General features: G+C 42.5%; 1 protein-coding gene across 5 annotated transcripts in view; it reads left to right on the forward strand.

The window, feature by feature from the left end:
• Window positions 1–6,100, forward strand: part of LOC101915116 (bifunctional heparan sulfate N-deacetylase/N-sulfotransferase 4) — a 161,046-nt gene extending 154,946 nt beyond the window's left edge. For all 5 annotated transcript variants that reach the window (XM_055796841.1, XM_055796839.1, XM_055796842.1 and 2 more), the window contains 2 exons: window positions 182–766; window positions 5,598–6,100. In XM_055796841.1, the coding sequence (XP_055652816.1) occupies window positions 182–301 (120 nt within the window). In that variant the 3' untranslated portion in view covers window positions 302–766; window positions 5,598–6,100. The remainder of the gene's footprint in view (window positions 1–181; window positions 767–5,597) is intronic.
• Window positions 6,101–11,641: the final 5,541 nt, after the last annotated feature.

An 11,641-nucleotide genomic window follows, 5' to 3' on the forward strand; every position in this document is an offset into this window, starting at 1 on the left:
TATTTTTTAAAATCAGAAACTTTTATTGATCTTTGAATGACAGGATATTAACTGCCCCCTCTTAAGACCCCTTCTCTGGGAGCAGTGCACAGCTCCTGGGCAGGAGCACCTGCCAAAATCTGCCGTCTGGTGGCTTTCCTTCTTTGACTGTTGTTGTTTTTTTCCCCCCCACCCTTCTCAGTCTCGAGCGTTTCTGTCAAGCTACTACAGAGACCACAACGTGGAGTTGTCCAAGCTGCTGCACAGGCTGGGGCAGCCCCTGCCCTCCTGGCTGAGACAGGAGCTGCAGAAGGTCAGGTAGCACACAGGGGCAGACGACCCAAACAAGGACGGGCGACCCAAACAAGGACGATTTCATTCACCGTCAAACCCCTTGCTTCTCCAACTCACTTGTGATCGTCAGTAGAGGACCTCATGAATAATGCTCTTTCTATTAAAAAAAAAAAAAAAGAAAAAAAGAACAAAAAAAAGAAAACAAAAAATCCAAAAAACCACAGAAGAATAAAAAACCCAAACCCAACAACTGTTTATATGCACGTGCTGACAGTTATTAGCATCGACCCCTTTTGTCAGCTTCCAGGAAATAATACAGAGCTACATGGCATTACTCTTTATCCAGACCGGGATCTGTGCATAGCCTAGTTCCTCTGTTCACCGGGAGGTACCAGAAACTGTGTGTAGGACGGATTGACTTCAGTGTACATGGCAAATTGCGGTCTGTCAGGACACAAGCAAAGGATGGGAACATCTCTCGCTGGACTGTGAGGTTGGTCATCCGCTGGGTTTTTTCCATGTTTGTTTCCACTGTTTTTTGCCCCCCAACCCTGCAAGTTTTCCTATCATTTTATAGGGGAATATTCAGCACTTTTCAGTCGGGACCCCCAGTGTTGATGATACATGTAGTACATAGATGTGGCACTTAGGGACATGATTAGTGGTGGGCTTGGCAGCACTGGGTTAGCGGTTGGACTCAATGATCTCAAAGGTCTTTTCCAACCCAAATGCTTCTATGATTCTATTAATGTACCATCATTGTGGTCTTCATAGAAGAAGGTGGGCTAAATTCTCACCTAACCTGCTTCCCTGGGATTCCTGTAATAACTGATGACAGTCTGTGCTCTTTCTTCTGTTGGGTTCAGTTTGGGTATTATTTTACCTTCACAAGATATATCCTGATTTACTGGAGCCATGTAGGTTGTGTTGAGGTGCAAGGCAGTGAGGTGGCCCTCATCCCAGATCTCGGTGACACCTATTGCCTGTCTTTGGGATGTTCCTACTATGCCACCCTGATCAGCTTTTTCGTCACATCTGTTGGGTTCCTAAAGCAGCTGTGCCAGAGCTCCAAGATGTGAATTCGCATCAAATATTTTGTCATAATGCTATAGGGCTCCTTAAAACACTATCAAAACCTTTTAAAATCTAAGCAGGCCATGCAAGCAGTGTACTGACAATAACCTAATATTGACAATTTTGTGTCCATCTGGAAAGAAATGTTTTTGCTCTGAAGCTTTCAAAGTAAAAGATTGGGTTAGTCATTTAGAGTCTCAGTCTGCAAGCTACTATAGAAAAAAACCCACCTTTAATGATCAAAGGTATTTGTTAAGGTTTTGGGGAAAAAAAACAACTACTACCTGTTGAAGAATAGATTCTTTCTATAGACTTTAATGGAGTTGAAAGGACAAGCATATCCACTATGCAACACACACACACACACACACACACATATATAACGCGCACATTTTTCTGCCTGCATATCTACCTACCGTATATCTAGATCAGATGTACATTTAGTTTCAAATATCTGCCTTTTGTGCTAATAGTAAATGGAAAATATCATCATTATGAACTGTGCTTTCTTCTCATATCTGTGTGGGAAAGGTCGACAAGAGAGGGCAGTAACTCATCGGGAAATTTAAGCCGAGGGAACAAATACCATTTAGGCATTTTAGCCTTGTAACACGCTTTCTCAAGAAGACAAAAGCTGGCAAAGCTTTGCTACATGTTCTTTATTCAGAACATCCTACAAAATGGAGTAGTTTACAGTTTTCAGACTTCCCTGTCTTAGTTCCTAGGTACAAGCCATTTCAGGTGCTGCAGGAGCTTTGTGCTTTCCCCTCCCCATGAATCTGATCCTTACCTCCTAGCTCAGGAGACAGAACTGGATGTTGGGGTTGCACCATCAGTTCAGATTAGCGAGAGCTAGCCTTGGTGAGCACAAATCAGTGCACATCATGGACCGTGGCCTTCAAGAGCACTTAACCGAATTAATTTAGGCTTCTGCATACCTCTCTTATTATTCCCAAACTCCTAAATCATGAGACTGTCCAGCAAGATCATTACACTAGCTTATTTGGGATTGACAAGTTCAGCGCTTCCCAGAGCTATTCTGGTGCCAGCCACCCTGCTTCCAGCTCGGCGGTGGCACTTGCAGTGAGTGTCTCCAACAGCAACTGCCTGCCACAGCGTTTCCTCCCACCTGGCCTCCACCACTGCCCCTCTGAGCACACCTGGCTGCTTCCATCAACACTATTCCAGCCCTTTTCCAGGTCCCAGCACTTCCCTGGTCTGGGTCCCTCACCCATGCGAGGAGCTGGTGCTGCCCTCCTTGGTCCCCCACACACAGCCCACTGGGTTGCACAGAGGAGATGCTGAGGTACACCCAGCACCAAGTCCCTGCGTGGCCCCTGGTGCTCACGCTCTCCACCTCAGCCCTCACTCCTTCTGCAGAAGGACCCACAGGAGTGATGGGAACAGGGCAAAGACAGGTACCCCCAGCCCAGCAGCTGCTGCAGGAGCACAACGTGCCCAACCCCACCAGTGCAGCACCAGCCTACTGGCACAAGGACACGCACAAAGATACAGGAAAGCACGTAAGACAGGCATCGGCCAGTCTCACATTTGCTTTTAAATATTGAAATGGGATTCATCTCACATAAGTGAGACATCTACTTTATTTTATAGGTGATGAAGGGAAATAGCACTTCTAGGGCACCATTCATCTCATCACAAAGCAGACTTCTTAAATGAGTGAGATTAATCTTGCTTCTTCCTCTCTATTGATTGTAAAAGGACAATAGACAACTCGTTCAGGGGAAGAGCTCAGCTGTATAGGTCTCTAAAATTAGGTGAGCTGAAAAGCAGATGGTATTTTATCTCACAGCTGTAGTTGCTGAAAAGGGATAAGAGGGAGCTGGGAGGGTCTGGGGGAAGGTTTGGATTTCGTTTTCCTGAAGTAATTTTTCTAGTTCTTATATTTTTAACTAGGAGGAGTCTTCAAAATAAGCTAGGGCAAACTAAATGTCAAACAAAAGGATCATTCTGTGGGGCTTTGATGGCTTTGGGTTGTTTTTTGTGGTGGCCAGGGAGGTCAGTTACATACAAATTCACACTCTTTTGACTTTTAGCACCAATAATGCCAAAGTTTACTAGTCCAAGAAGAGTTTTGGATAAGTAAGGCTTGGTCAGAGAAGAATATCTAAATAGACCACTTGATAAAATTTTAGCTGTTAAAATGCGTTTATGAAAAAAAAAAAAAAAGAATTAATTATTTCCAACTCTCAGCTCTGTAATAGCATCATGTCCTTAAAACATACCCGATATTTTTATACCTCATTGTTATTTAAGTTTGAATGAGCACCACATTTCTGAGAGATCTCATGTTCCATTGAAAACTGACATTTGAATTGACTTCATTATGTGTCATACAAAGACAAAATAACAGTATTTCAAAGCTTCATTCCTTCCACTTGTAATAGGACCCATCAACACAGAATTTCTCTGGACCACCATATTATAGAGCAGCCTTTGTGAACAAGCTGTAAATGATCTCATTTTCTTTTATGCCTTTCATATTGCTGACCACGTAATTGTTGGGACTCTTAAAGACCAGCAAAACAAACACAATAAAGGTGAAACATTTATTCATGTCAAGGGGGCTGTAGCTGGTAAAGATAATGCTGGCCCTTCTTTCCTATTCATAAGCTACAGTACTCATCTTCACAATACCTCCATGTGGGGCAGGCTGTAAATCAATAGGGGTTTGACATACTGGAGGGCTGCAGCTGCAGTTTGCTCCATTCCCCTGGAAATACGGATTCCCGCAGAGGTTCAAAGGAGCCTTGCCACACTGAGGGCCTGACCTACTGTCTGTGAAGAGCAGTGGGAGTCTTCCTATTAATTCCATCAGACCCCAGCTGGCCCCCAAGAGCCATAAGTTTCATAAGGCACTATCCATGTGGTTCAAGTATCACACAGCCCTATCACTGCTAGAAACCCATCACTACTTTGATTTCTGTCCCTGAACGGTGATTTTTTTCCCCCACCTCTCTCGGTGGGTGCTTTGCCACAGTTGGAGCTGCAAGCCATCGCCCACCTCCAGCCTGCTGCAGGGCTGCACCGTGCCTGGTCTCGCCATACTATGCGGCTCGCTCTCTGCTCCATCATCCCCACCTGGTGATGGGCCAGCCACAGGCATCAGGGTCTATGGCAACACATGTGATGATCAAAGTGGGACTTTGGTCCTCAGAAAACCAAGTTTGTATAATTGAGGTTGTCTTTGAGCGAGAAGCAATCAGAACAGAATCCAAAACCTTCTAAATTATGCATTGACCTCTCAAGGTCTAAAATAAAGTTGCGGGATTAACTGCTCATAGATGTTTTCTAATAAAACAAATTTTCTCTCTGATAGGGAATCAGACTGCCTAGTGTCCCCAAAACAAATTAAGATGGTGGAATTATAAATTCTTGGGGGAGGAAAATGTTGCGTAATGAAAGCACTGATGAGTCCAGACTCTCTGATGTGATAATAAGGCAGCAGGGACGTGACCTGAATACAAAAATACAAAAGCAGAAGCTGGATATTTTCTCCTCTTCCTCCCCCCCCCCCCCCTCCTTTTCCTTCCCATTCATGTTAAATTTTGAGCCAGTGGAGCGCATCTGAAAAGCACGCGATGGCAGAGCCCGTGCGGGGTGGGGAGCATTATTAATCTCCAGAATGATCGGCTGAGAATAAATTTGGTGCAGGGTGCTCATTTCCCCTAAGCCGGACCACCTTAAAGGAAGACATCAAGTCCGAAGTAGTCATTTAGTTTCCATCAGTAGCAAATTATGTTTATAATGGGTTTTAAATTGATGTTTATAATAGGTGGGTGAGCGTGTGACAGCTGCGTAAAACAGGTACAACATAGGTATATAAATCAGCAGAGACCAAGTGTCTAATTTTATTGTAGTTAAGTAAGATTAAGTTTGCCCCTGGTGTCAGGAGCAGCTCTCTTTGCACATGCTATTTCGCTTTGCCTTTTTAGCTCTGGGGCTGCAGTGCCCTCTCTCTCTCGCCAGTAGATAGATACTTTTGCAAAGAGCTGAAATCTCATGTGATCACCTCACTGTACTCATCCTCATCGATACCAGATCGTGAAACACAGCTTTAACAGTTAGTCTGTCCGCGTTTACCGAAGTTCATACACCTCTGCATAAATCTGCCAGGAACCGATGCTTTGGAGACTTTTTTCTTATTTAAGCGTACGTTCTTGGGATAGGAATTTCCCTGTCAGACAACATTTCTTACATTGTCTTTGTTCTCTCTTTTTTCCTTCCAGTTCATCCTTCTAGCTTGACTGCAAAGGCGTGGACCTGTCTATGGATTCGATTCCTCCTTCACTATCTTACCTAGAAAAGCTACCAAAAATGAATGATTGGCAAGCAACACAGATTCTGAAGTGTTCAGTGTTCCAGTGACCGGATAACTTTTGTAAGACTTATTATCATTTTTGTAGTATTTCAAAACAAAAGACATCCTCCTGACAGAGCCGAGGAAAAACTTCACTGTCTTGCCCAAGCTCTTTTTTTTTTTTTCCTTTTTCTTTCCCCTCCTACATGACGACAGCAAATCCAGTTGAACAAATACTTGGTGTCGAAAAAAAAGGAATCAAAATAAATTTTGATCATTCAAAGTATTTTTGTTGGGGGGGAATAGGGTGGTGAGGGAGGTCAAAGTCTGTATTTGCTGGAATTGTTTTAAATAATTGATGTGCACACACCTTATTATTGGTTCTTCTCACTGCCGCAGAATAAACACTTCTGATGGTGTATTATAGAGAGAGCTTTTCTTCTTTCCTTAAACCCTCTTCCCTGTTTTCTGAGCCAAAATCTGCTCTTTAATAACCTCGGCCACATACTTCAAGCCCTACATTGCCTCAGTTTCTCCTGCCTCAGCAACTCCTCAAGGCTTTCACCCAGCCTCGACACAGCAGCCCTGATGCTGCGGGATTTACAGCATTGGCTGCACCAGCGCTGGGACTGCCATCGACCTCGTCCTCTGCCTCCCTCCCCCTCCTCCGCCTCCCAGGCAGGCAACATTAATTCAGGCAAGTCTGACACTTATGTATTTGTTGCACTGTGTAACACGCGTTTACGGGCCTGCCTTTCAAAAGCATTGCCTGCCTGCACCCGATGAAAGGTGAGGGTACGCCGGCAGCCCCATGTAAAGGTCTTTCTCTAATTATCACACCAGGGTTTTTTTCTCTGTTCTGTTTGAAGAATCTTAAAAGGACTCGGTTTCAGCCGATGCAAATCATCTTGAAGGTGGCTCAAACCGTGCACTCAGAACTACGAGGTCACAATTTATCCCCTACCCCCTTAAAATATCATAATGCTTCTACTTTTTATTATAAAATATTCATTTGCTTTACAGATCTATGTCAGAATAAGGTTAAATCATATCAGAGGCAACTATTCTTAGTACAAACCTTACAGAATAGCAAATTATCCCTTGCTAGAGCTTTTATCGTTAAGCCAATTAGAAATGAAATTACAGACATCTTAATACCAGTTTTGGCTTTTTTTCTGGGTCTGCTCAGTGCTTTCAGGCAATGGAGACATGGTAGGTAAAGTTTTAAAATATATTTCAGGTCTTTCAGACTGGTGTTTTGTTGGGGGTTTTGGGGGTTGTTTTTGTTTTTTTTTTTTTTAAAAAAAGATGACTCCTAGGCCCTTAGAAACTAAAAAGCAATCAGTTTTCTACCATAATTATTTGTTATCCATCAAGTCAGACAGTTTGGCACTTCTAAAAGCCCTCATGGACATTCTCCTGTCTGCTACTTTGGATCCCAAATGCCTTTATACATCTAAATGAAGAGATTACTGGGGCAGGGGGGGAGTATATATATATAGCCAGTTTTTCCCTGTCACTCACAGATCCCTGTCCTTTCTTGGCTACCTCTTGTACTTCCTTGGTATTCCCTGGGTGGGAAAGGAAGCCATGTGGAAATCGCGGCTGAAACCCACCAATGAACCTGAATGGGTTTTGCCCAAAGCAGAAATCTTCCCAGGTTCAGTAGAGGGGTTTTCTCCACGACTGACTTTATGGTATCAAAACAGAATGTAAAGATCAGCCAGCCAGGGTGAGTTTTATTTAGTAAAAGGATAGCAGAGTTCCTCCAAAAAATTTACCACTTCTTAAGTGGTAATTAAGGTTTAATTAAGGTTTGCATTTTCCCTTCTAGCTTCTGGAGACAGACTATTCCCTTCCAGACCTGGAAACCTGGAAGCACTAAATACACCTCTGAGCAGGCCATTTGTGAGAGGGAAGGAAGACCACTTTTTCACTCGTATAAATATCCAAATTCCAGTTAGAAATTTATTTATAAAATTACAGAAATGAATTCTACATGTAACTTGTATTTCCATTCATGAAGAATTAAAGACTTCTCAGGGAAAGCAGATAGGCAATTGCATGTTTGTCAGCTGCAACTGTTGGGTGGGGAGAAAAACATTTAAAATATCTAAATAAACCCATATCTGCCGCTTTGTGTTCACAAAGCCATTCATCCCAATACAAGCTAACACTAACCAAACACAGGCTACTTTTATGGTACTCATATTTCTTTGGGAACAGGAATGTGACATGTTAATACACAAATCCGTTTTCATCACAGAAGGTCAACTAGCTTTATGAGCTGCTGGTTAGAATCATCCCAGTGTTTTTTCAGAGGTTATTTTCAGCCAGAGGAAGGTCAGCAGTGGGTGGAGTGGGATTCCTTAATCTAACTTGCAATTCCATAAAATGCTATGGGGGTTGAAAAATGCACTTCATAATTTGGGAGATAATTGCATGCCATTCAATTGACTTTGTACTTGATACTTTTCTAACTCTGGCGTACGCTCTGCTGTCTTGCAGAACTTATCTATAAGGCACATTCCCTCTTGGGCAATTTAACTTCCCTTCCTAGTATGATCTGAACTACAAGAAAGAGCTGGATATATGACAGGATGAGTTTTTACAGAACTTATTGTGAGGCAGATATTTATTAACAGAGTTTTTCTTTATATTATTATTCTTTTCTTTAATTTTTTTTGTTTTGCTGTGTTTGCCTTGGCCAGGGAATCATCTCAGTATTAATCTACATGCCCTCCAAAGACACACAATTCCCATCAGCATCAATGACAATTAAATATTCTCATGAAGGAGAGAATAAACCCACCAACGGAAAATGTTATTTAATGACACTGTGGTTACAGCACATCTTCCTGCAGAGCTTTGTGTAATCACACCAAGTAAGCAAAGAAAAATTGTTCTGCAACGTGAAGCATTTAAAATTTCATAAGCAATCTGGTTTCGGGGGGGCGGAAAAAAAAAAAAAAAGAAGGCAAAAATCACCTTTCAGGTACCCCATCATGACTAGGGACTGAAGCGAGCCAGTGATCTTATTGATGTGAACCAATCAATCAAGACCCAAAACCTGGTGCAGTATTGCTCAGAGTGGGCAGGGAAACCATGCCTTCCAGCAGCTGGCACACCACCAACCCATGGTTTAGAAGGTCCCGAGTTTAGCGCCCTGCCTGTATTTGGCAGCCTGTGTCTTTGTTATCAAGTGATTACCCCCCTCACAGTACCCAGATGTAAAAGTCACTGGAGCAATCCAGGGGCTGAAGGTGGATCCCCTTCAAGGGGAGCTCTGGTCTGCTCCACAGGGTGGGAAGATGGGTCAAAGCCTACCAAGCCTCTGACAGTTATCACGTCTACTGCTGCATGAGATTTCTATACTGCACCTGACAATAAAAAAAACAATATGAACTGAAGCAAGGGCTTTTTATACAGGAAAATAAAAATCTGTATTGAAAGAATCTCCACTTATATTTGCTTATTATATGGATATGCAGCGCTCGTGAATTTTTTTATTGAAGGAGAAAGTTTTCTGTCTTCAGTATTTGTTGTTTTCTCCCCTCCTGAAAGGCCTTCTTCCTTGCTACTCCGTGGCCTGCTCCCCCTCCATTTCTTCCTACCTACCCACCCTCCTTGAGGCTACTTCTCAGCATTGAGATCTATTATTTTACCTGTGAATCTCAATAGCAACTGAATTTCTTTCTGTTCTGCTCCTAGCTTTCACAGAGGAAACCACAAATCTCCCAAGTAAGCATCATCTTTCATTTCCTAAACCATACCGGCTTTAATTACTTTTAAATATCCTAGTTAATTAAGGCAATGCGTACTAGGAGCGTGCTGAGGTTTTCTTTGAAGTTGCTAGCTTTTCTGGGTTATTTCCACACTTTTCCCATCGTTCAGATGCACAGCACCAATTCAGGGAAGCTACTCAGGTGTAAAGCAAGGCAGAGTTGGATGGCACCATGTGTAAATCTGCCACCACTAAGTTGGGAGCTGCAGTTAAATTATAAATTGTCATCTTAAGTAGGAAGAACATTTTTATGGATCCCAGTTCATCCTCTGCAGAATTCAGCTATTTCCAGTAACTGCCACACAGAACATACTAAAATTTGTCAGCTGCTTGGGAGAGGGCTTGAGCCTGGAGACTTAATTCCCTTCAATCTTCTTAAAAGATATGATTCAGTACCTCAAGATAAAAACATTGCCAGCTTCAGAAGCTACAGGGAGGCAATCCAAAGCAGCCAGGACAATCGGAATGGCCAAGCACCTTAGCGCAACGCTAGAACTCATTTTTCAAAAGGTCAGATGCACAGCCAGGGAGCCACCTCTTTTCTTTCCCTCCATGTTAGAAGATTTGGCTGAAGGAAAAATATCTCAAGGCTTGCCTAGATCACCGTAGGAAGCTACAGTCTAAGTGCTACAACACAGACTGTGTTGTCATGGTCTTTCTAAAGCCCATTCCATGAGAAGCAAATTATTTTTCCCACACATGGGAAAAGCCGAGATACAAAATTTTGACAGGCATGTTTTATATTGGTGACATCTTGCAACAGTGTTTTCGCTCTGGCATGGAAAACATCTGTATAACGGAGAAATTTTACGAGCACAGGAGCCTGCTTGGCAGCTGAAGGTTTTAGTGCAGACCCTAAATCATCGTTTCTGTAGTGCTGCAGATTTTTTTTTTTTTTCCAGAATAGCTCTATACTTTCATAAGCCCCAAGTACTTTTACTTAAGTCTTAGCACATTCACGTAATGGAGACAACCATTAATCAGGCAATGAGGTGAATTGTGCAATGAGAGAAAGCATCCAAAACGTCACAGAATCACACCCTAATAACGACATGTTCATGGCATGCCAAGAACCACATCCACTCCAGCATCCAAGCAGTGATCCCACAGGAAAAAGAGGATGGGGCTGAACCCACCCTCCCGCTGCAACCACAAGAGAAAGCTACGCACGCTTTCGTAACGTGCTCACACCTGGGGCTGGCACAGAGGACCCCCAAGTCCAGGGCTGCTGTAGCCAGTCCTCTGCTCTGGCATCACCGGCAATTTTTGCAGGTTGAGCCAATAAATTACATTAGAACAGAAGCAGAACTCAGGAAAAAAAAATGCCCTGAAGGTAATTTCACAAATCAGAAAAATATTGCTTATTTTAAAGGGAAATCCTTAGAGAAGATAATTGCACACCCTCTTGGAAATTTCAGCTGCATTTATAAAATTGGCACAAAAACCTCACTGGCTTTACAGCTCTGACTTCTCTGAAAACTAAAGCTCTTACAAATTGTCAGAAAACTACATGCTGTGAAATTTATCACCCTTCTCTCTGCAGTCAGTTGCTGATACACCTGCAGATGGACCTGTCCATGCTATTTTCATAGCAGTCATTATGCCGTTCCTTTGTAAATGAGAAATTAATTTCCATCCTCCTTCAGAAAGACCACCCCGGAGAATGAAGCTCTGAGGAGAATGAAGTAAAGCATTTACCAACAGCCCACTCCTTTCTGCATCTTCCATAAGACACCATTCGACAAAAACACCGAGTAGTAAAGTAGAAATATCCTTTGCAGGCTTGTCTTTCCCATGGACCTATTTAATACCGGCACATTAAACACAGTTTTATTTTACTCATTAAACAAGAGGAATTCTGGACACTTAACAGTGACACAATGAAGACATTATAAAATTTGTTAATGTGCAATAAAGCTGCTTTCATAAATGACCAGCCTTAAGTACATCCATTTTCTGGTTTTCGTCCAATGATAAGTTTTGCACACTTGCACCTTCAATTACAAAGCTTAGAGCCTATTTAAAATGACTCATTTGTTCACAGATAATCCCATTTCATTTTGGCTGCCTTTTTCATTTGCCACCTGTTGATTAATTATCTTAATAATTTATTCCTTCGTAGCTTTGTTTTTCTAATAGAAGGCAAGTTGAATTCTGGGAGAAATACCCAACCTTCTTCTGCGTAATAA

The sequence above is a fragment of the Falco peregrinus genome, chromosome 2, assembly GCF_023634155.1.
Source record: "Falco peregrinus isolate bFalPer1 chromosome 2, bFalPer1.pri, whole genome shotgun sequence".
NCBI lineage: Eukaryota > Metazoa > Chordata > Aves > Falconiformes > Falconidae > Falco > Falco peregrinus.